Genomic DNA, 23,335 nt, shown 5'->3' with positions numbered 1-23,335 from the left:
AATGTATATAAAAATGGATGTTGATCTACGTTGCCATCTTCTGGGACACTCAAAGATTTTAAAAAATGAAAATCTGTGCAATCCAACAATACTGAAAGCCAACTTTATTTTTCATACTAAATATTCATGAAATGCCACAAGACATCTAAATATTCCCTGCTGATATAACAACTAACCCATAGTTGACATAAATATGGAGAAATAACAATAAAATAACAGACTGAATAGAGAAGGACTCAGTTTAAACAATCACAGATACATTCTCCTTTACCCTGGCAGTATGATGCATGTAGTGCTGCCACTCTGCCTCAGTCCTGAGTGATCCTGTCTGACCTTGTTTTACCTTGACTACGCCCATAAAGTGTGTGTGTGTGAGTGAGTGTGTGGTAGGAGTAGAGAGAAAGGTTTGTGGGTTTTGTGTATGTGGCTGAATTTCCGTGTGTGCTCGGGAGGGGATGTGTCAAGTCTTCTGCCTCCATTGAGATGTATGTAAATGCCAGTTAACCTCTTTGTGCTCGCTGGTGGACAGTGAGAAGAAGGCTGCCATCAGCCATGAAACCTTGAGTGGGTGGAGGTGTGTGTTAACGGCAGGGCTGTTAGGGGGGAAATCAAAAAGCCATCAAACTTGTTTGTGAGATGATAGTGATAGTGCTGCTCAACAGGAAGGGTGGATTTTAGGAATCCTACCAATTAAATCAGCAACAATCTGAAGGTAGTCCCTGAGATTGAATATAAGATTGTAGGTACACTCATTACATGTTTTAAATTCTTTCTTACTTGCAGGAATTACAGAGATCTTCCCAGAAATGCATGTTTACTGTTAAGTGAGTCATTTTACACATCATGCATCTGCAAATAGAAAAGGAAGACATGACCAGAAAAAAAAGCAAGTACATTTACTCTCACAAGTAAGGGTCATGAAACTCAAGTTGGAGGTGTTTCTTTCACAGATCTGATCAGTTGAGATGTGCAACACATTCACACTGCCACCCTATCAGCGGGCTTTCTTTTATCTCTTACTTTCTCCCCTCCTCTGATTGTGTTGAAGGGCTCTGATGAGTCTTGAAGAGAACTAAAGGCAAGATCTGAGACATTTGGGAGGTGGGGGGTGGGGGTGGAATTCAGCTAAATCCTTGGATACTCTTCTCACACATCTCCTCCTCACTGTACTGAGCCATTCAACACTAAACCCTCCACCCCCTCTTGCCCCCAACACCACCAACACTCCTTTTCTTTGGACACCCTGAGAGCTCTGCGCTCTCTTGTCCCTTTCTCTCTCTTTCTAGCCCAGCCTATCTCCCTTGCTGTGTTTGTCTTTTGCATAACAATTATTCCCCCAAGTCCATGTACCCAGAACAATGCTTGTATAGCTGGTATTTGATGTCTTTTACTCCACTGACTTCTCTCCGAAAGTGTGTTAAGTGCTCATCTGCTGGTTATAATGTAGTGTGATGAGCTAATTTCAGAAGCTCCAAAAGAAGAAATTCTGTTTGTTTGCAAGAACGTCTTAAACTAGACCACATGAAACACCAAGAATATAATAACATGAGTTTGAGGTGCTCTCTGTTTTACTGTCCAAATACGTATTGTGAAACTACACATATGAGTCTAAGGTTGACCTCTATAATAATGAGGGCTATCTGCAAATAAATAAATAAATGCAGAAAAAACGTTTTTTTTTTGGGGGGGGGGGGTAAGGCCACAAGCCACAAGGGGACAGAACACATGGCACTACATATGCAACCTATATTCCAGCAGAACTTGATTATACAGCCTGCAGACAGCTTGACCAGTTTTACACCTTTAGGTCATATTGCAGTTAATGCCTGTAGTGGGTCTTGCAGACTAGGGGGAAACTTCCATCGAAACTTCAGGATAGTGTCTCAGATGATGGGGGTGTTGGGGGGGGTTGGTGGGTGTGGGGATTGGAATCAAAGGGTTGAGGACTTTTTGTTTCAACGTGAAAAGCTAATGGCCGACCATCGCATCTCGGGATCTGAAATCCCCGGGGTGCCCCCGGGGCCTCGTCGTACAATTGCACCCCCCACTCCCTTCCCGCAGTGCGTCTTCCTGCCGCAATCTGCGGCCAACGATTCGCGCTGGGGGATCGCATCTGTACTGGGCTTTTGAATAGCCATTGATAGGGGGTGAATGGGAGAAGTTCACTTGAGTGCTGTCGATTGTTTTATGGTTAAGCTTGTTTTTTTCCATTCCGAATCTTTTAATAAGCTCAATATAAAAAAGTAGCCATAACCTTGGCAACTGTAGCCTTTCCCTTTATCTTTTTATCCCAGTATGTAAAATCTTATGCATAATCACATATTTTATCTGAGTTTTTTTTAAACAACCATAAAAATTGTATACTGTCTTTTATTTCGGTAACACAACCCTCTAATTCAAATACAGATTTTAAACTGATCCTTCTGAACAAAGTTATATTCAGTTGTTTTAAGATAATGAAGAAGAAGACAAAAAAAAACCCAACAAAAAACAAAACAAACAAACACAAGTGAAAACATACACTTTGTAAAAAAGGTGCCACGGGCATGAATAATTTCTCACTACTTCATCCTCGAGAAGCTTCCCACAACAAGATAGAACATGTCTTTATCTGCAATGGGTGGGAAAATTTTTATTTCGAGTAGCCATAAACCATTTTTCTTTCCATTATGCAAGTGATGCCTAATTTATGAGCAATTTATGTTTGTTAGAGTTAAAAAGTACCCGACCCCAGTGTGTTTACGATTACATTTGGCCTAATTTGCTTCATCACAGTTACTCGGGATGACATTGGTATTTGTTTAAATACATTGATTCAAGCCACACTGAAGCTTGTGTGTGAGAAATTTTAATGTCAAAGCCATGCCATTAACGGGGAATAATGTAAAGAAACGCTGCATTATAATTTATGTATGAAATGAGCGAGTTAGGATGTTAAATTGTCTTTTTACAGCAGCAGTGACGTGTGGTGTTTGAGCAGTGTTTTTTTTATGGTCTTCTAAGTAAATCAGTTTATTCTAAGCAATAGCTTAACTTTAAAATATATGTACTTCACATACATAAAGCATCAATACCGTGCTAAAAATAACCTTTTTAAGATCAGGTGAAAAAAACACGCCCACCTCTTTGGGAGGAGTCAAGGTCATTTACAAATGCACCTTCAGCTGTGCCCAATCAACTAGCCGACCAATGGGCGATGATTGGCTGTAAGACGATACTAACACTTGTGGCGCTGATAAGAAAAAATCTGTGGAGCAGAGACGCATTTGAGCTTGATGGCAGATAAGCGTTTGGGAGGACAAAGCTTTATGGACTAGGTCGTTGGGCTATTGGTAGTTATGCTGCATCCAGAAGCAGGCCTTCACGTTTGAACTGTTTTATTTATTTATTTATTTTTTTTCTCCTCTGGATCCCGAAACGGATAAGACATTTTAAAATCAGTCACCGCTAGATCAACTTTTTCCCCCACTTTCTGGAAGCGCGTTTGTTGCTCGGCCAGGTTTTCTCGTCTTTTGGAAGATGTCTGAAAGTCCTGAGGGCCACAGCCGGCCTTATGACTTCAGCCGCACCAGCGCTTGCGCGCAGCTTTTGGGTCAGGAGGGTTTTGGTAGTAGTGCCTCCTTCCAGGTACCCCATGGTGTCTTGCCAGACCCGAGCCGCATTTACAACAAAAGCTGTTACAGTGGTATCGCATCGACATCTGCTCAAGCCTTTTTCCCCTTCCCATCCGTCTCCACCGACTACAGGCCCTCTGAGCTACAGGCTGGAGACTTTGGGCAACCCAAGCATTGGTATCCCTTTGCAGACTACACAGGCCAATTACCTGGCGTATCTGCAGCAATCCAGCCTATAAACCTTAGCACCCCTGAAGCCGAGACGGCGGAGCAAATCAAACTACCTGAAATAAAGATGGAGAAGGTCGCCCGCGAGGACTACTCATCCGAGATGAAAGTTCAGCAGTACCTGACTCCACAAGCCTCCAACGATATGGCCCATGGATTATTCTACGCTAGGACTGGGACCTGGAACCCGTCCTTTTGGTCCTTCTCCTCACCTGGCAGCGGTAGTCAAACTCCCTCCACATCTTCGACATCTTCCCCATCGCTGTCCCCCTCACCCCCGAGCAACGGACTTCCGGGGAACGGGTATTTCAGCGTGAACACACCTCAGGTTGTCCCCGAGGCCCAGCAGCAGAGGCCGGCCACCTCCCGACGAAATGCCGCGTCCTCGAATCGAGGATGCAAAGAAGAGGTAAATCTTCATCTCGTGGACCTTTTGCAAGAGCACTGCAAATGTGCGCTACCTATCAGCCAAAGATGTTTCGCTTGAATTTTGTATAATTTTTTATTTTTTTATTTTTCTCCCTCTAGCAGGAGACTGTTTCCACTGAAGAGCTGGAGCAGTTTGCCAGGGAGCTCAAACACAAGCGCATTACTCTGGGTTTTACCCAGTCAGATGTTGGCCTTTCACTGGGAAGCCTTTATGGTAAATTTATTCTTTTATCTTATTCTGTGGCATCTGACTTCAGTAGATTGGATTGGCAGATTTGGTAAATGTTGGCAATTTAAAATGGTTATGAATATTATATGCTCATGAAGTGTCTTTTGCAGTTTGCTGGCTGTTATGTCTGTCAAGTCTTATTTCTTTTATTTTTCTGGAGCAGGAAAAATGTTCAGCCAAACTACCATTTGTCGTTTTGAGGCTCTGCAACTGAGCTTTAAGAACATGTGCAAGCTGAAGCCCCTTCTGCAGAAATGGCTGGATGAGGCGGAGAACTCGGAAAATCCTCAGGATGTAAGTTTCAAATAACCAGCTTGGGACCAGGTGATCGCCAAACTGGGGCTCCTTTTAATTTTAGGCTAAGCCCAAACTGAAGCAGATATGATAAATCCTCTAGTGATACAAATTTAGGTGCTTGAAGAGCACAATCAGTAACTCTCATCCCGCTTACATGTTTCTGCTTCCCCAGATGTACAAGATTGAGAGAGTTTTTGTTGACACCAGAAAAAGAAAGCGGCGGACCAGTCTGGAGGGGGCAGTGCGTGCTGCTCTAGAGTCCTATTTCATCAAGTGTCCCAAACCGAACACCCAAGCAATCAAGCACATTTCGGATGATCTGGGCCTAGAGAGAGATGTAAGCATATCTTATTTGTCTCACCACAAGTGTCTTGTGGTTCACATTTTGTTGACTAACACTTTATTTTGCTCTTGGCAGGTGGTACGTGTTTGGTTTTGCAACCGGAGACAGAAGGGGAAGCGCTTGGCTCTGCCGCTGGATGAAGAATTGGAAGGCCAGCTGTATGAGCAGAGTCCTTCCCCCATTTCCAGTCAGGCCTACCCAGGGCCCAGTTTCACTGGAGGCCCTCCTCCCACGCTCTACATGCCTCAACTTCCCAGGCCTGATCTCATGAAACAAGCCTTGAATCCTGGAGTGGTTGGGCACCCAACTAGATAAAGCCATAGTCCAACCAGAACCACAGATTGCCTTTCAAAAACATGCCCAACTTTCCTCGGAAAGGAAGCTCTACAAATGCAGCAATCAAACCATCTGATCGTATCTGAGTTCTGTGAGGGTGAAATCAAAGTGGTTTCCTGTTTCAGCTGTGGTGATGGTGAAATGTCTTGCGTCACTATGTTCTGTGACCTTGAACTACTTTGACCTCATATAGCAAAAGAGGACGTCAAGTTGCACATTTATTACATGACTATGTATTGGCCAGTGAGTCCATAGTTTTGAGTTTTATGTGCTGTGACTATATGGACCAGATGTGGAATGAGGCTTGGTCTGTAAATGCTCGAGAGCTGGGGTGTTTTAGTTCTGGGTAGGCTTTCTGTGGTGCCAACAAGGGAAAAGCAAGGGATTGACACCGTGAGGGACACCTCCTTAAACAGTATTCATTTTTGACAGTTTAGCCAATACTTGTGCAATACTTCTGTGTCATGTTTGAAGAGAGCATCTGTAGTATTTGTCTAAACTATCACTGCAACAGAAAGCGCTCTTATAAGATTCATTTGTCCAAATTTTTTACAAGTCTTTTATTTGTATACCAAACTTGCTTTTTTTTTTTTCCCCCTCCCTTGTGGTTATTAGCATTAAGCAAAAGGGGGGAAAAAGTGCTTCAGTAGGTGTTAGTGTAATCCTTTGAAGGAATCCGGCAAATACTGCTACCCTTTACTTGTTGTTTGTACACACTTTCTTTCTCAGATGAGTGACAGTAAATGTGACTTGTTGCCATCTGCTTTTAGGAACCCTTGTAGGATGATTCTTCTCTTTATTTAGATTTTAATGTTCACTGACTACTCTGTCAACTTTTTATCTTTTTTTTTTAAATTTTTTTTTATTTCCTAGGTTACTCTTTACTCAGTGTTTTTAAAACTTTGAAAACGATGTTAAATGTCATTCCAACTTCAAAATACACCAAGAAGTCCCTAGGTGACAATAAAATTATTAGCAGGATCAGCTTAAAGTTGTCAAACAATGGAACAATATGTACTGCTGTAATTTATTTTTGGCCCAGGATAGCTCAGTGTTGATTACAAGCTGAAATTATCGGCTTGGAATTATTTACTGAGAGTGCAATCACAACTGTAAGGCATTAGCTGTTAGTTTTTAGCAAAACTAAATTGATTAATATATTGAAAATCTGGGATAGTGACATTTTTCACTTAAAAAAAGTTTGTAATCATATGTATGCATAATTACGGAATTGCTTATCCCCCAATAAATGTTATCAAAAGACAATGTGTTTTTTTTTGTTTTTTTTTTTTTTTTTTCTTTCATGATAAACCCTCATCAGAGGGTAAACAGCAGTTTGTAGCTGAACTTAAACTTTTGTTTTTGTTTTGGCCTGGATATAAACTGCAAACATAGTCTGAGTCTTTCAACATTTCAGCAATGAAAAATGACTACAGTTTTAGAAAGTTTTCTTTTTTTTTTTTTTTTTTTTTAAACCTGTCCCGTTTGGTTCTTTTGCCATCAGAATTGTCTAAAGGTGAAGAAAGATGCCCAATGGATTTACTTTACCAAATGGACCATCCCAGCCTTGCCGTAATGGTCCATTTGATTCACCTTTTATTGTTTATTTTATTTTCACTTGCTGAATACGGGACAGACTTGACTGGGGGAAGGAAAGGGGAGAAAGAAAGAGGGAAAGAAAAACAGTGGGGAAGAGGGACGGGGAAAAAGGGCAAAAAACCAACAGAATAAGCAGACAAAAAATACATATATTGATCACCTGTTGAGAAAGAAAGAAGAAAGCAAGCAGAAGAAAACGAGAGTAATAAACATCATCACAATGATCTATGGGAATATGACAGTAAATACTAAATATTAAACATTATTGTGCAGTACGTAAGATCGACAGCGCACAGTGTGCTTTGAGGTAAGAGCCAAAAAGGGTGTAGTTTGTGTGTGATCACCTGTGTGTACACCTGTGAGCATGGACGCGCTTGTGTTTTTTTTTTAAAAGGTTCCTTCATGTAATGATCTGCTAGAGGGTGTGGGGGGCCACTGCCCCGTCCTCCAGGGCATGACGCAGTTATGGAGGAGATCAAAACTCCAGACGTCCAGAGGCCCCCGGAACACAAGAGACCAAGGAAGACCAACAGAGGGGCAGCTGCGTCACTATCCCAGAAAGAGCTGAGGAGAGTCCCAGATGAGGGGTCACTCAGCAGCCGCGGAGCAGAAGCCAGGGGGGGGTGCAGTGACGTGCCCGTGAGCTCCGCCGGCAGCCAGCTGTGCCTGAGTGACTGAGCCCCGGGCCGAGAGGCCGAGGGCACCCCGCCTCCGAAGTGGCCCGAGCGAGCCCCAGGCTCCAGGCCCCGATAAGCAGCCGCCAAGGAGTGAGCCGGTGTGTACCTGGGCGCCCACCCCCGGACACACAGAACCACCAATGTCTGAGGGCGTCCACCACCGGCAGGGGAAGTGGTGGGGGGAGATAGGCCCCCAAACCTTGGAGGGCCTGAGATGTCCCCAGAGAGGTGGCGTCTGATACCCAACCTGACATATAGACACAGACATACAGGCACACACAGATACAAACATCCATTCCCACCCTCATGCCCTCATAAGCAATTATTCCACACTCAACCAACGTGGAGACAGACATAAAGAGACGCTGTACACACAATCACTCTCCCCAAGCGTACTCTAAGAACCGGGTCTCGGTACCCTTGCCCCTGGAGGGGGAAACTGCACCCAGACCCAGGTGGTGTTACCCTTTTCCCTGCGGTGGGGAGAAGCAGACCGCCCCGACTCCGTATCAGCAGGGAGGCCCCACATTCCAGACCCCAGTCGGACGGCCAACTCGGGGGTGTGTGAAGACTTATTATCCCCCAATAAATGTTATCAAAAGACAATGTATGATTTTTTTTTTTTTTCATGATAAACCCTCATCAGAGGGTAAACAGCAGTTTGTAGCTGAACTTAAACAGGGGAATTTAAGTACATCATGCTGCTGAACTTGGGCATTACAGTGTAGTAAGTGCATGTATGTTATATATTATTTAAGGAAGTGGTGTGTTTTGTGTTTTTTTTTTTTTTTTTTTTTGTTTTGGCCTGGATATAAACTGCAAACATAGTCTGAGTCTTTCAACATTTCAGCAATGAAAAATGACTACAGTTTTAGAAAGTTTTCAAGGTTTTGGTTTATTGTAAACACTGTTGAGGCAGTTTGAGAACTGGAGAGTTTCTACACTTGGTAGAACATGAGGCGCTGTGAACAAAGCTCATTTGAAATGTTGAATCATTTACAAACATAATCGAGACAATCAGCTAGCCTGGCTCTGTCTAAAGCTATGAAACTGAATGCTATAAAGCTGGAGCGGTTGAGTAGCTCACAGTATTTTATATATTCAGACAGAATATTGCAACAGCAGCTTCTTTAATAACTAACCTGTAGATGTAAAAGTAGTTGCATCATTTTAATGAAACATCCCTTTCTTGCAACACAGGAAAAGGATGTTTTCTTTCATAGTTTGTACATAGTAGCACTTACAGTACAGTGTGTGTTTACAGACATTTCCATAATGCAAGAGGCAGGGTACACTTTATCCAGGTATCCACTACATCCTTTTTCTAAATATCTCCAAATACTAGGTAATTTTTAACCTTAGTGTACTGAAGTAAAGTGCTAGGGATCACAGTGTAGCAGATCACTCGGTCATTGTTGTTAATGCATTGTAGTTACAGTGCAGTTTAAGTTGTGTGCATATAAACACATTTCTAAAATATCTTTTTTAGATACAATATTTCAGATTTTTAAGTTTCACATTCACTCTGAACTGTTTTCAAAGTAATTCAGAGAATGATGTCATGTCTACAAATGTCGCAAAAAAATACAGTAAAATTTGATCAAATGTTTAAGTTCGTGTTAGCATTGATCCACGCGTCTAGGTCTGAGTAAACTTTGTGCTTAGGTAAACTGTTGTACTTTGAACAGATATTACACAGTCTTTCCCTCCAGTCTGTGTACCGTTTCACTTTCCACCGTTTCTTCCAGGTAAAATACTCATTGTAGCGTTTCTTGTCCTCTGCAAGCTGTTGTAGATACTTTCCCATTTCATTCACTGATGCAAACTCATCAACATGGATGAAAGAATGAGGTGGAGCCACAGCTTTGTAATCGCCTAAAGGTGGCCCCAGGACAATGGGCACTGCCCCTCCCTCGTAAGCATTCCTCCACAGCTTCTCTGTGATATAATCTTTAGCAAGTGAGTTCTCAAAAGCCAAATAAAAATAGCAGCGAGATATTGTAGGTAAAAGTTCTGAGGAGGGGAGGCGGTTTTTAGTCCAGCGCCCATAAACCTCCACAGGAACTGAAGCTTTGAGATTGTTGTACACTTGGCTTCTTTTGTGGTGGCTCTTATAGTTGCTTATCACCCAACAAACCAGAGAGCTCTTGTTTACAGAGTTGTCTTCATTCACATGTTCTTCAGCCTCCCTCCGTAGCAGCATGCCATAGGGTATGCTGACGTCAGCATCCTTTCTGTAGGTTATGGTCATGTTAAAGATACCTGCATACTTATGTAAGTTTCCATTGTGAGAAGGAGCCTCCAGGGACATCCAGGCCCACTTCTGGCTTGGTGGCCGTGAGATGTTAGTAGGCAACTTGTGGAGGCCCACTTGCAGCTCCCTGTTGTGGAACACCACTACATCAGCAGAGGGGAAGTAGGAGCGCTCGTCCACCAGAATACAACGAGGGATACGGTAGAGATCCCAGCAAACGTCACCCTTCAGGCTGAATGATCTGTTGAAGGGCCAATACCACAGCAGGACAGTCACATTTCTACTTCTGCTGTCATGATGTAAAGGTTTCACAGAGCTACTCAGCCACCCACTGAAGAGACACAGTGGTAAAATACAGAGAAAAGGGAGGATGACTAGCCTCTTCACCAACTTGCGTATCCGTTTGGCGTGAAACCCCTGTCATAAGAAAAGAATGAACACATCAGTTTTTTTTCCTGCTTCACTGTTTGCCTTGAGCAGATATATAAAGAAAAGGCATGGCTTGCATGTTTTTTTCTTGAATGCTGCATAGACTTCAAGGATGATCTGTTTTAAATATAAATATAAATCCCTTAAATTTTCAGTAAATGCATCCTTCTAAAGGTCCACTTAAATTGGACGTATATAAATTCTTCCTCTAGCACTATGCACAGTTCACAGGTTAAAAAAGGTGTTGCAGTGACCTCATTATAAACTTCCTGAAACAAGACATGTTAGTGCTTATCCCTTTATGTCATCTGTTAAGACACCAGAGGCCTCTTCCAGGAAACATGTTCACAAAACTCTATATTTTAAAAGTCAATCTAAGATGATTAATTCTGATAAAGTCTTTTGATCTTTTGGTTCCAGAGAGGCTTATCAGTGTTAAGTCAATTATCTCTGTGTATATTCAATTCTGAGTTTAGGCGTGCCTGACCAGAGGAAGAAAAACATCATCAGTGGAGTCGAGGTGGGAAAATACGAATTTCAGTATTATCAATAGCCATGCTGTTATTGGTGTCAAATTGATGTTAGCGTGATCAATACAATCAATACTACAGTGGAGGTCCCAGACCACAGATTCACCATTTTAATGGGTAAATAAAGAGCAGAGCCTCCGATTAAAACCCAGCAGACCGAAGGATGTGAAAATGCATCAGTGTGGACAATGATGTTTATCTTAAAAACTACGGTGGATGCACTATTTGTTGCCATCTGTGATGAAAAACAAAAAACAAGAAAATAAATGAAAAAAATTTTTTTTTGCTACAGTTTATCACCATTTTCGTTTTAATTTAAAGTAATAGTAAAACGATGGGATGTAACCAACTTACTTAAATGCTTAGTGAGGTTTAAAGAAAAAACAAAGAGAAAAACAAAACTTTGCTTTAATGTTTCCCTGTGTAAATACTTCTAATCTGATCTAATCTCAACCTTCACTGATAGATGATGGTTCTCTTACAGCCACAGCCTGGTCAGTGCTCTTTTTAGTGAGTCACAAATGGAGAACAATGGCAGTTCCAATGAAAAGTTTCACAGTTTGCAGCTGTTTACGGTCACTGGTGCCCTTTTGGGGAAATCAAATTTGAGGGGGCATTCTAGTTTCTAATTCTGTCTGGAAACTCAGAAATTGAGGAACAGTGATGCTTATCTATTTTAAATCCTGCTGTGCAAGTGGTTTTCGACCTGGTTTGCCAATGATACCTTCTACCGGAGCCCATTCTGGGTAGATGCCTCAGTACATCTATGAACAAAGCCCAACCTGAAATGTTCACAACACAGTCAGACTGCCTGCAACATTTAATGATGTTAGAGTCTTAAAGTCATTTCGGTCTCATCTTCATTCAAATATTCACATTGAGATCCAACTGTGACGGGCATTTGTTTTCTCCTTCTCACTGACAAATGAGTGATCAGTGATCAACGTGTTAAAGCTAAAGCTTTAAATAGAATTAATATAAACAATATTTAAAGATATTCAAATAATAAATTAGTGACGTAACCGCTGTCTCCATCCTATGGAAGTTTGTTTCAGCTAATGAATGAATGAATGAATAATTAAAAAAACAAAAAGAAAAAACTATCGAAACCCAGACATGCATCAGAAATTTCTGTTATTATCTCCATTATGTGTAACTACATTAACTACATTATGAGTTATTATCTCAAAATTTCAACTGGCAAAAAATATGTTTTGGGTTTTGATTTTTTTCAGTGGTGGAAACAAGACTTCATACCATTGTTATTGCTGACTAAATCATTGCAAAAGTGTTGATGTTAAGTGCAAAAAGTAGCAAACGTCTAAGTGAGATTTCGGTCTTTGTCAGCCTGTAAGCTTCTGGAAACGAATCTGCGTCGCTCTGAGGTTCGCCAGGGACTTTATGACTGAAGAAGTGAAAGAGCAGTCACTGATTCAGCTGTGGTGGTGGCGGCGTGGCAGTCAGACAGAAATTCAGAGTTTGTTGATGAAAACCTGCCAGTGAACAGATTTAGTTCACAGATTCTTTTAACCTGGTAATTTACTTTTTCTGGAGCAGAATGTGAGGGTTTCTTTCTATCTTATCGGCGTAATAATGTCAGCGCTAAGCTTGCTTCCTGGAATAGAGTTTGGGTCTGTCATTAAGTGACCAACACCTCATCAAACTATGGAGAAACTGAAAAAAGAAGCACTTTCTTCACAAGGTAAATTTGTATGGAAATTTATATGGAAAATCAGAAGTCTCTCTTAAAGTAAATAAAAGTGTGTTGTATTCAGTTTTGGGTAGAGTGGTGACTGTGTTCAGGACTCACCATTAGGGACTTTAACTTAACATGTGGCTTCCAGTATGAACACGATTCACCACCTCCTACACAGATCAGCACCTTGCCTGTCCTTTGCTTTAAATGAACAAAACAAAAAGTAAATATTACTTTATAAGAAGGGGAAAAAATCTCTTTCAGTCAGTATTTGCATGTGTGCAAAACACGTTATTATCTTCCTGTTGGTTAATCGCTACTGTCATGTTCAAAAGACAGAATCAAACAGTTGCACAAATGACACAAAGTGAGTTACAAGTCACCTGGTGTAAGCTCGAACAAATGCAATTCAAATATTTTAGTTAATCCTGTTTTTGCATTGCATGGAATTGCATATTAAATTCTAAACTAAAGGCCTTTATCATTTAAAATCTCTAGATTTCTTAAATGGTGTGCTGTTCTTTTGTCTGTGGAACTTGTCTGTGTCTGTGTCTTTAGAAAGTACACTGTGATGCAGACTTAAGGAAATGGGATTTTGCAATACCTGAAACTACAAGGTTTCAGGTTGTTGAAAATGAAGAAGAGCAACATTTAAAATGACTTTCCACACTAACTCCTGAAGAAACATTTTCACAGATTTATTCCTTACATTTGCATGGTAGAGGAAGAAAGCACATGTTTGGAAAAACAAATAGAAGAACAAAAAATGAGCCTCCTTCATAAAAACATTTGTATATATCTTTCATACATTATATATTTTTTTATTCAAAATCTATGTCAACATGTGTATTAAATAGCAATATTCTTAAGAAACAGGCAACGTCTATAGTTCAGACCTAAAGATCAGCTACAGGATGTTGTAAAAGATTTTGTTCTTCTGTCACTGGCCGGTGACCATGTACTTTTAAACCTGCATGTTTTTATTTATTTCAAGCAGTCAATGAAATGCAAGCTGGCAGATTAAATAAGCAAAGTGTGTTTTGCACAAAACTTTAAAAAACCATAAACAAATAAAGATTTAAAAAGGGTATCTGCTTAGCAAGAAATTTCTTTAGATGAACCACACTGACCAGAAAGACATAAAAGACAAAACCCCAAACCTCTTCCACTAACCTGATGATGAGACGAGTAGTTTATTCTCTGTCTTCTACCACCACGAATATTGTGTCTGCTCGTTGCCAGTAGAAATACGATGGTAAACTTGTGTTAGAAAACCAAAAAGACAAAGCCTTTTAAAGAATCGGAGGTGTGGCTTTTCTGAAATCTTGCTGAATATGTGTTTAGATAAAAAGGTCCACATGGTCCCACCCTCTTTCTAAATCTGCATTGCATTTAAATTCCTGCCTTCTGGTAAGTACGGAACATTGTTTGTCTTTAATGTCTGTAGCAACCCTCACTCTATGAGAAAAAATGGAGTATATTCAAGACGAGTTTGTTGCATGTGTGCATGGCTGTAAAAAAAGAGGAAGTGCATAACATATGAAGATGGGGGTTACACAAGGGAGCTCACACAAGACTGAGTTACAATCAGGCAAGCTGCTGTAGGTGGAAGAAAACATTGTTTGCAATCCCCTGTTTCTACTCAACACCGGCACTACTGTGCAGAAATATTTTGCAAATGTTCCTTTAATTAATACACAAAACAAAGGGGAAAGGGCCTGAATCGGAAACATCATGTTTCTGTTTGCATCAGTGAGTGGGAAAAAGACAAGATGCAGCAAAACGTTAGATATATATAGTGTATTATTTACATATACATGCCTGGTTGTCACTGATTATCACTTGTGGTTTGTTAGTGCTAAGAAATGAATAAGCAGCGGCAAGAAGTGGTGAACAAGTCTGTATTCGATCCAGAATGAATTGCAGATAGTGTAGTTGTAGTTTAAAATCTGTAACAGTGTATCTGTGAATATGTAAGTATGTGCACTGGTGTGCTGGATCTCCTGTGTTGCTGCAAAAAATTATTTTCCGTCTTGTGTAATCTTGAATTTGAGCAGTAGAGGTCATCCTTAATCTTCTTGTGAGCACATCACTAGCTCAACAAGCTTGTGCATGTTGGTGGTTCCCAGTGGGATTTCTGGACCCCATGGAGAAGAAATTATCTGCCTCTTTTAACTACTAATTTTCCTTTACAATAGTCCCAATCACCCTACTCTTATCTGTGTATAAGCTTCTCCTGCATTTCCCAGTCGCCACCTTAGCGCATAAACTAGACATTTCCACATGCTTGAAGACAGATTTTACTGCTTTTACCTGTTTTTCTCTCCCAGTAGCCTCTTTTTTGACCTGTTTGTCTCACCTTTAATTTGTCAAAGGGTACAAAAAATAGGATTTTAAAATGGTTGAAAGTATATTTAAATCTCATAGATTATCAAATACTAAATAAAGTCCATCTTTGTGCTTGTGCAACCAATTCAGATGAAGCAATGTGATAAAGGAACATCATAGTCATAGTCATACCCTATAAATAATGGTAATTGCACGTATGTTTAATATGTCATCTCTTTAGTAAAACCATGTTTTATATAACATATTTGGTTTATGTTGTGCTTATGTTAAACAGTTTTTACACCATATTTGTTGCACATATGACAATTTAGTTTCAATTGCTGAAGAATTTATTCAAAGAATATTTGAGCGTTTCAAAAGCAGAACAACATCCTGTTCGGGACAAAACAATACACTAAAACGCTTTGATTAACATTTATTTGAGTGTGTGAATTCAGCTTACGGAATTCACAGCACAGAAAGTCACAGATGACTGATAAAGACAGGTCACACCCTTCTGATTTCCTTCCTCAGTCTTCCTCGCCTGTGGAATAATACAATGTGTAGGGGTTGTGTCACAGCTACTGCAGTCTGCTTCTTTCTAGTTTGTGATGTTTATCTCACTCATTCAGCTTTCACCATTTTTTTTCTCTTTACATCCTTGAGGGTGTTTCTTTCTCTTCTTGCCAACAGGAACACAGGTGTCTGTGGTGAATGCTTGTTACACCAGAGCATTTTTATTCAGTATCAACAGCTAGAAACAGCTGTGGAAAATGTGAAATATAAACATATCAAACTGAATGGGAAAACACTGGGTCACAAAATTTCTTCAGTGCAACAGCTCTCTCAGTTCTCTTAATTTATATCTGAAATGGAAAGCATGCGGAAAATAATATGGCCCCCCAAAAAAAGAGAAAAGAGGAAAGAAAAAAAGAGTTCATAATAAATTCAACAACATTTTTAAGATACAATATCACCTTTGTGGCAGTATTTTGGATAGCCCTCTTTCCAGTTCCACTGTGAGGGTTACCACAGTGTGCAAAATGTGATTCATCAGCTAGTGGAGAATTTTTCTTTATAGCATGGGGAAGCAGCCACAAGCAGTCAAAACATCCTTTGGAAAACCATGCTATTGATGTTACAGCAGCATGTGATATACTTCAGACTTTGCCCCATGAGATAACTGCAATACTTCCTCCAAAACATCAATATGTCTTTTAGATTCCATTCTTCAAAGACGTTCTACCATTAATTAATGTTTCAGTCTTACGTATGATCAACCTGTCTCTATTAACCAGAAACATACCACAGGCCTTCAAGCTGGCAGTAGTTAAACTGTTACTTAAAACGCCATCACTTGACCTAGATGTCTTAGCTGATTGTAGGCCAATCTCCAACTTTCCTTTTTATCTAAAAAAAAATCATGAGAGAGTAGTTGTAACAGAGCTAACTGATCATCGAGGAATGGTTTAATTCAAGAGAATAATCAGGCCCATGTTATCTTAAAGCCCTCATAGTATTGTGTAATGCCATTAGAGCATTTAGCTCTCAGACTGCTGGTTTACTTGTGGTTCCTAGCATTTTTAAAAATAGACTGGAAGGCAGAGCCTTCAGGCCCCTCTTCTCTGTGCTTCCAGTTTGGATTCGGGAGACAGACACCCTCTCTACTATTAAGATTAAGCTTAAAACTTTCCGTTTTGGATATAAAGGATGTAGTTAGAGCTGCATTAGGTGACCCTGAATCCTCCCTTATTTATGTTGCAATAGGTCTGGGCTGCTGGGGGATTCCCATGATGCACTGAGTGTTTCTTCTTGACTCACTTTTTTCAGTCACTATGTGTTTACACACACCACTCTGTATTTAATCATTAGTTATTATTAATCTCTTGCTCCCTCTCTTTCTCCTCTCACCCACAACCGGTCGCGGTAGATGGCTGCGTTCTGCTGGAGGTTTCTTCCTGTTAGAAGGGTGTTTTTCTTTCCCACTGTTGCCAAAACACTTGCTCATGTTTTCTGTCTATTAATGTAGGGTCTTTACTTTACAATATAAAACGTTGTGAGGCACCTGTTGTTGTGATTTGTGATGAATAAAGTCGAAGTGAAATGAACTGAACTGAAAGTAAGCAAGCTTCAAACTACAGAAGTAGTCCACTTTTTTGATGACTCCTCTCTATCTAACTGATCTATTCTGCTAGATAGCAATTGACAAAGAGAAAGCCAGGGCTGAAAGAGATTGGACAGACAGAAAGATTTCATCAACAGAATATGCTGGAAGTGAAGCCAGATCCAGATTTGCTGGTCTGACTGGTAACACCAGAGGAGGTGTAGGCTGCCACTCAATGCTGGAGAGGTGTGGTGGCAGATGAACAAATAAAACAGAAACAGGTGCAGAATAGAGATATTAAATAATACAGGCGGAGGGAAGATAAAGTACTACTCTTGCATCCAGTGCTAGCTGTGATCACCAGTGTGAGTATATCTTTCAGTATACGTACTTTCTTTAAAAACAGAGAGGAAGAAATAGGTAAGGGGGTGTGTCAGAAAACTGCAATTGTCTTTACTTCAGTCACTATCACAGCTCTGCCTTGTCATTTCATCAGCAGTGACAGAAAGAGATCAGTTTGTGGAACCAGCAGAGGTACGTGGACATCAGTGGAAAGACGGAGAGAAAGTAAGATGGCCGAGGAGCCAAAGATTGAACTCTTTGTAAAGGTAAGACATCCGACAATCTTGACGTGTTACAGTCTAAGCAAAAACCCTGCTCATTCCCAGCTACTTGGTAACACAAGGTGACATTTTCCTGTTTGTTCACATCTGAAGTGACAGAAATATGTCAAAAAAAGCTTTTAACTTTAGCAAACTACAGTATTTCAGTGTATTTAAACTGTAGTAAAACATATCATGCAGGATATGGCAGCGATACAAACCAGTATTAGAATAATAGGTGGGCAGAGATACAAACCAGTATTAGAACAATAGGTAGGCAGAGATACAAACCAGTATTAGAATAATAGGCTTTTTAATCTGGGTGTGAAATTCCTTTGCAGTTAGCTTAAACTGCCAGAGCAGAGCAGGCTTGACGAGAATACCTGTGTAGGTGCTCATGTTTTCGTTAGATCCTGATACCAGAACCCACGTACAATTGCGCAATTTTATGATCATAAAAGCTTGTTTTATACTCATCTGCTGTGACTGCAAAGTGTCTTTGTTTCTGTCTGTCAGGCCAGTTATGATGCTGAGAGTGTGGGGAACTGCCCTTTCTGTCAGAGACTCTTCATGATTCTTTGGTTAAAAGGGGCCAACTTTACCCTGACCACTGTAGACATGAAGAGGTGAGAGCACATTTTATTCTTTTTTCAAAAAGTCTTGTAGAATCTTTAAGAGCTGGACACAAAGGAGTCTGGCTTCATACTGCTTTTTTTGATGTAGTCTCAACAAAACTACTATTTACATTGTTTTTCACAAGTTGCATTCATGGACAGAGAGTTGCATTTGTAAAAGAAATGGGAAGAAAGTCTGATTTACATTATAAAAGCCACACAACAATGAAAACCTGCCAACACCTCACCCTCCACCAACCCCACTGAGTTCAGGAAGGGTTACAGGGACACTAAATGCTATGCAAGAAACAGCCACAGCAATAAAACATATAGGCAGGCAAATTACATTCATACAGGATTCAGTTTTTGGTAAAGAGAAATGGTAAAAGCAATTTATTATGTGAAATGCAGATTACTGAAGAGACGAGACTGCAGGCTGGTGTAGGCCAAAGGGCTGAGATTCTGAAGCAGTCATGCAAATGACTGCAATAGGTTAAGAATGATAAGATGATGAAAACGAGTACAAAGAGATATCTGTTAAGACAGATAACAACATGATGCAAACAAATATTTTACACACCTGCAAAGAAACACAAAAGCTCCACGAGATTCAAAGCAATTACAAAAATTTCAAAAAAACCCCCAAAAAACAAAAAGGTTAGAAAAACACTAGTGAGAAAAACAAATGGTTGGCAAACAGTTGTTACTGACTCAAAAGTGACACAAAATTAAAGCAAACAAGCTCAAAATAATCAGGTTCACATCTAAAGCAAACCAGTTTCCATTCAATTTTTAAAAAGGCAAAACACAAATGTTGTGTTCTTTTGTTGACACTGCCCCCAAGTGTCAGTAAAATCAGGTATTGCAGGTTTAAGAAAACAAACACACACACGGGAAGCTGAATGACAATTACAATGTATGAGTGAGAATCAGGCATAAGAAACACAAAAACTAACACACACACACACACACACACACACACACACACACACACACACACACACACACACACAAAGGTTTGACATAAAATTTAAAGCTGTCCTTCTGATGAAAGGGAGGGGGGAAGGAACAAAATATGCTGCACTTAACATAAACAACATGAAAGTTAAGTATATAAAGTACACAATTTAAATCATATAAAAAATAGGAAGCTTTCATTCTGGTGTCTCAAAAAATTCTGTAGGAAGGTGTTAAGATGGTTGCTTGTACTCAAGCAGTCATTGCTTCTTCATGTTTTGCAAAAGAGGGAAATAATGAAGCCCTGTTAATTTATAACACAAAACAATAACAGCTCAAAGGTTTCAAACCCGTGTTTGTATTTTTTTGTTAAACTTATCGTGTCAGTCTAGTTTTCACCCAGTAGGAGTCACTACAAACCAAATTTAGACTGGTAAATGTGCATTAGAAGAACACTTGCACACTTACACAAACTAATTCATGGCCATAAAACACATTTGGTAGTGAAAAGAAACTGCAGTGGATATTAACTCTTTTCCCCTTTAAAATTTTATTAGGATTAATCCTTGAAGCCCTTTTCTGAATAGAGTAATGTTTGTAATATTTCAGGCCTACTTATAGAACAAAAACCACTGGGCATGCCTCAGAAGTCAGCGAGTGTGGTCTCTACCTATGCAGCTACCTTGAAAAAAAAAAGTCAGAAATTACTCTAATCATTAATAGTCATCATAGCATGGTTTTATTTATATATACTGAGGTGTCAAAACACATCATTAGAAAATGATCCTAACATCTTTTTAATAGCATTTGCTTGGTTTAGGCTGGGAAGTTAAGCATTTTAACTTTCTGATCAAGTGTACCAAAATAAACCTTCACTGATCTGTTGCAGGGCTCCAGATGTACTGAAGGATTTGGCTCCAGGCTCTCAGCCTCCCTTTCTCATCTACAATGATGAAGTCAAAACGGACACTAATAAGATTGAGGAGTTCCTGGAGGAGACCTTAGCCCCACCACAGTGAGTAAAGTGCATCTTGCTTCAAACATATGAACCACAGTGTTTTCAGTCCTTGAAACACACTGCATATCAAACTCATCACTGCACCACAGAACATTAACATTTCAACATTATGCACTCCATACTGTACATTAATGCCACTGTTTTGCACATACCAACCTCTGTATATTTTATATATCTTATTTTATTGTTTACTTTATTTCATTTGTAAAACATGTATATACACACTATATACACACACACACGTAGAAAAACATATTTAGTACACACGTTCAGTAATGTATATACCTTTATATATTGTACACATATTTATTACTTTTTAGATTAGCCATTTTTATATTTTGCTTGTTTTACGTTATTGTATTTTTGCACAACTCTGTTGCTTGAGAAGCTCGCACACAAGAATTTCACTCACATGTACTGTACCAGTGTACCTCCACATGTGACGTGACAATAAAAGTGATTTGATTTGATTTGATTTGATTTAACAAAATGTTTTATTTGATTAACGACAGGTACCCAAAATTGTGCTGTCGATACAAAGAGTCCAACAGTGTTGGAGAAGACATCTTCCGAAAATTCTCAGGATATATCAAGAATCCCAATCCTGGTTTGAATGACAGTAAGAATTTTGAAATTTTGAAAGTCACTTCTGCTATATATATGATTGCATGATGGAAAGAGCCACCATGGGTTAACAGAAAGCCTGCAACTTCTTTCAGTGCTTGAGAAGAAATTTCTTTCCACTCTGGTGAAGCTGAACATGTATCTAGAAACTCCTCTCCCTCACGAGCTGGACCAAAACCCGGATCTTACTGTGTCTTCACGCCTCTTCCTGGATGGTGACAGCCTTACCTTGGCAGATTGCAACTTGCTTCCCAAACTCAACATTGTCAAGGTGAACAGAATTCAGCAATCCTAAAGAAGAGAGACATTTTCACTGTTATCTGAATAGTAGGGATGATTTGAGAAATGTAATGGGTCATTCCTGGAATTATTTGTAAAAATCGCTCTTCCCTCAGGTGGTGATTAAGGAGTACCGTGACTTTGCCATCCCTGCAGAGCTCAAAGGTCTGACACGTTACCTACAGAATGCCTACAAACGGGACGAGTTTCGCCACACCTGCCCAAATGACTCAGAGATTCTCCTCGCCTACCATTCTGTCGCCCAGTACCTAAGCAAATAGAGGAGTAAACTAAAACAGCACTCATGAAATGAAGGAAAGTAAAAACAGAAAGAGATAAAATGCAGAAGACTCAAATATACCATGTTGAAAATTAAGTTCGATATCTGTTTAAATTACATCTGTCCGGACAATAAAAAAATTGGCAGTTTAATCATTTACTTTCTATAAAAAGTATGGTTGTTTCCATGACTTTGGCTCCCTCTAGTGTTTCTTGAGTGTTTTTGTAAATGCCGTGTACGTGCGTGTTTTGTGTCTGAACGTAATGTTAAGTGCACTTAATTCATTCAAATCAGATTTTAAACTACACATTATTTTAGCATACACATAAAAAGATGAATGGCTGTACATAACTCCTCTTTACATATTTTTATATAGTGACTGCATATTAGCAGTGACAGTTTGAGAATGGTTTAATTTAAATGCATAAGTGGAGGGTGAAGGAAAGAGTATATCTATTTATATGGACATTATGGACATACATTAAAGGTTAAATATGAAAAAGTGGCTAATGTTGGTAAATGAATGTTTGTATATGAATTTATTAGCTACTAGCTGCTTTAAAGTTGTCATGAGTAATCGTTTTTATATTAAAGTGTATGGTGAATGCAGATTTTTCATCATCATGAAATCCAAAACACCGGATGAAACTTAATCAGTTTGTTAACAGCAAATGAATTATAGTAATAAAATTATTGATTACATGTCTATATGACTCTTGAAGTATTTATTTCTATGGAAGCAGTATTTCATGCAATATAACAGTAAAATTCACTTTCCAAATCTACCTGACCCTATATAAAAAAGTAATTGCCCCCTAAACTTAATGCCTGTTCGTGCCAGCCTTGACAGCAAGAACTGCAGTCAAGTGTTTACAATAACTGGCAATGAGTCTTTCACATCACTGTGGAGGAATGATCATCTCTGCATGGCAGAATTGTTTTACTTCAGCCACAATGAGAGTTTTTGAGCTTGAACAGCCTGATTACAGTCATGCCAAAGCATCTCAATCTGGTTTAAGTCCGGGCTTTGGCTAAGTAACTCCAAAACCTTGTTTTTGTTTTGTTTTTTGAACAATTCAGAGGTGGACTTGCTGGTGTGTTTTGGATCATTGTCTCTCTGTATTGCCCAACTGCTCTTGAGCTTGAGGGCATGAACTGATGGGTGGAGATTTTCCTTCAGGGTTTTCTGTTAGAGAGAGGAATTCATGGCAAGTGATACAGTCATGCAGGTCTTGAAGCAGCAAAGCAGCCCCAGACCATCACACTACCATGTTTGAATGTTGGTATGACGTTCCTTTTATCAAATGCTGTGTTTGTTTTATGTGGGATTTAACAGTCCCCAAGTCTTCCACAAAGATTGACTTTTGTCTTGTCAGTTCACAGAGTACTTTCCCCAAACTTTTAAGGATGATGAGGATGTTTTATTGACAAATTTTAGATGAGCCTCTGTGTTCCTTTTGGTTATCATTGGTTTCTGCCATTGGATTTTCCCATGGATGCCAAAAATGGCATCCATGGGAAGTTAAGTTTCTTTAGCTCGTGATATAGTGTGTTGTATTTTGAGATCTTCTGGGCTAGTTCACAAAGAAGTTCTAGGTTAAATCAGGCCTGGGTGTGGCTAGTTAAAGCTCATTCAGCTTTCGTATTTTGTATTTACATATGTTATCATTGTTCAATATTAAAATGTATTTGATCATGTGAAGTAAGTGTGACAAATATAAATATTAAATGTCTAAGCTCTAAAATAGGCAAAGGTAACTCGAAAATGCAATAGAAATATTAAAAGCCATAAGAGACTGGTCGAGAAATAAACAAAGTCCACTTCCTCTCGGATGTTTGTAGCCTTCAAAGATGCTTTGTTAAAAACA

The 23,335-nt window shown here is 39.6% G+C and overlaps 3 protein-coding genes across 9 annotated transcripts; 2 read left to right on the top strand and 1 right to left on the bottom strand.

Annotated features, from left to right (window-relative positions):
• The first annotated feature begins 3,164 nt into the window (after positions 1-3,164).
• On the top strand, positions 3,165-6,742 carry pou5f3 (POU domain, class 5, transcription factor 3). 4 transcript variants are annotated; one of them, XM_005451364.4, is made up of 5 exons: positions 3,165-4,251; positions 4,374-4,485; positions 4,661-4,794; positions 4,970-5,134; positions 5,216-6,742. In XM_005451364.4, the coding sequence occupies exons 1-5, from the start codon at positions 3,520-3,522 to the stop codon at positions 5,453-5,455; spliced, it is 1,383 nt and encodes a 460-aa protein (XP_005451421.1). In that variant the 5' UTR covers positions 3,165-3,519; the 3' UTR covers positions 5,456-6,742. The 4 variants fall into 4 exon arrangements, with proteins under 4 accessions (XP_005451421.1, XP_019216705.1, XP_025764780.1 ...); XM_019361160.2 differs by having other exon boundaries at positions 4,371-4,485; XM_025908995.1 differs by having other exon boundaries at positions 3,166-4,251; positions 4,664-4,794.
• Positions 6,743-8,621: 1,879 nt separating this feature from the next.
• fut7 (fucosyltransferase 7 (alpha (1,3) fucosyltransferase)) lies at positions 8,622-13,993 on the bottom strand. Its single transcript, XM_005451360.4, has 3 exons — positions 13,835-13,993; positions 12,776-12,862; positions 8,622-10,423 (listed from the first exon to the last, which is right to left on the bottom strand). The coding sequence occupies exons 2-3, from the start codon at positions 12,776-12,778 to the stop codon at positions 9,353-9,355; spliced, it is 1,074 nt and encodes a 357-aa protein (XP_005451417.1). The 5' UTR covers positions 12,779-12,862; positions 13,835-13,993; the 3' UTR covers positions 8,622-9,352.
• Positions 12,184-22,173, top strand: clic3 (chloride intracellular channel 3). 4 transcript variants are annotated; one of them, XM_025908996.1, is made up of 7 exons: positions 12,184-12,667; positions 17,590-17,701; positions 18,212-18,321; positions 20,156-20,281; positions 20,797-20,903; positions 21,004-21,179; positions 21,304-22,173. In XM_025908996.1, exons 2-7 carry the CDS (start codon positions 17,666-17,668, stop codon positions 21,466-21,468), a joined length of 720 nt encoding a protein of 239 aa, XP_025764781.1. In that variant the 5' UTR covers positions 12,184-12,667; positions 17,590-17,665; the 3' UTR covers positions 21,469-22,173. The 4 variants fall into 4 exon arrangements, with proteins under 4 accessions (XP_025764781.1, XP_025764782.1, XP_005451418.1 ...); XM_025908997.1 differs by lacking the exon at positions 12,184-12,667 and adding an exon at positions 13,995-14,071; XM_005451361.4 differs by lacking the exon at positions 12,184-12,667 and adding an exon at positions 17,273-17,458.
• The last annotated feature ends 1,162 nt before the right edge of the window (positions 22,174-23,335 follow it).

The sequence above is a fragment of the Oreochromis niloticus genome, linkage group LG7 (genome assembly GCF_001858045.2).
Source record: "Oreochromis niloticus isolate F11D_XX linkage group LG7, O_niloticus_UMD_NMBU, whole genome shotgun sequence".
NCBI lineage: Eukaryota > Metazoa > Chordata > Actinopteri > Cichliformes > Cichlidae > Oreochromis > Oreochromis niloticus.
The sequence above is the reverse complement of the archived record's forward strand: the minus strand, read 5'-3'. Positions and strand labels throughout refer to the sequence as shown.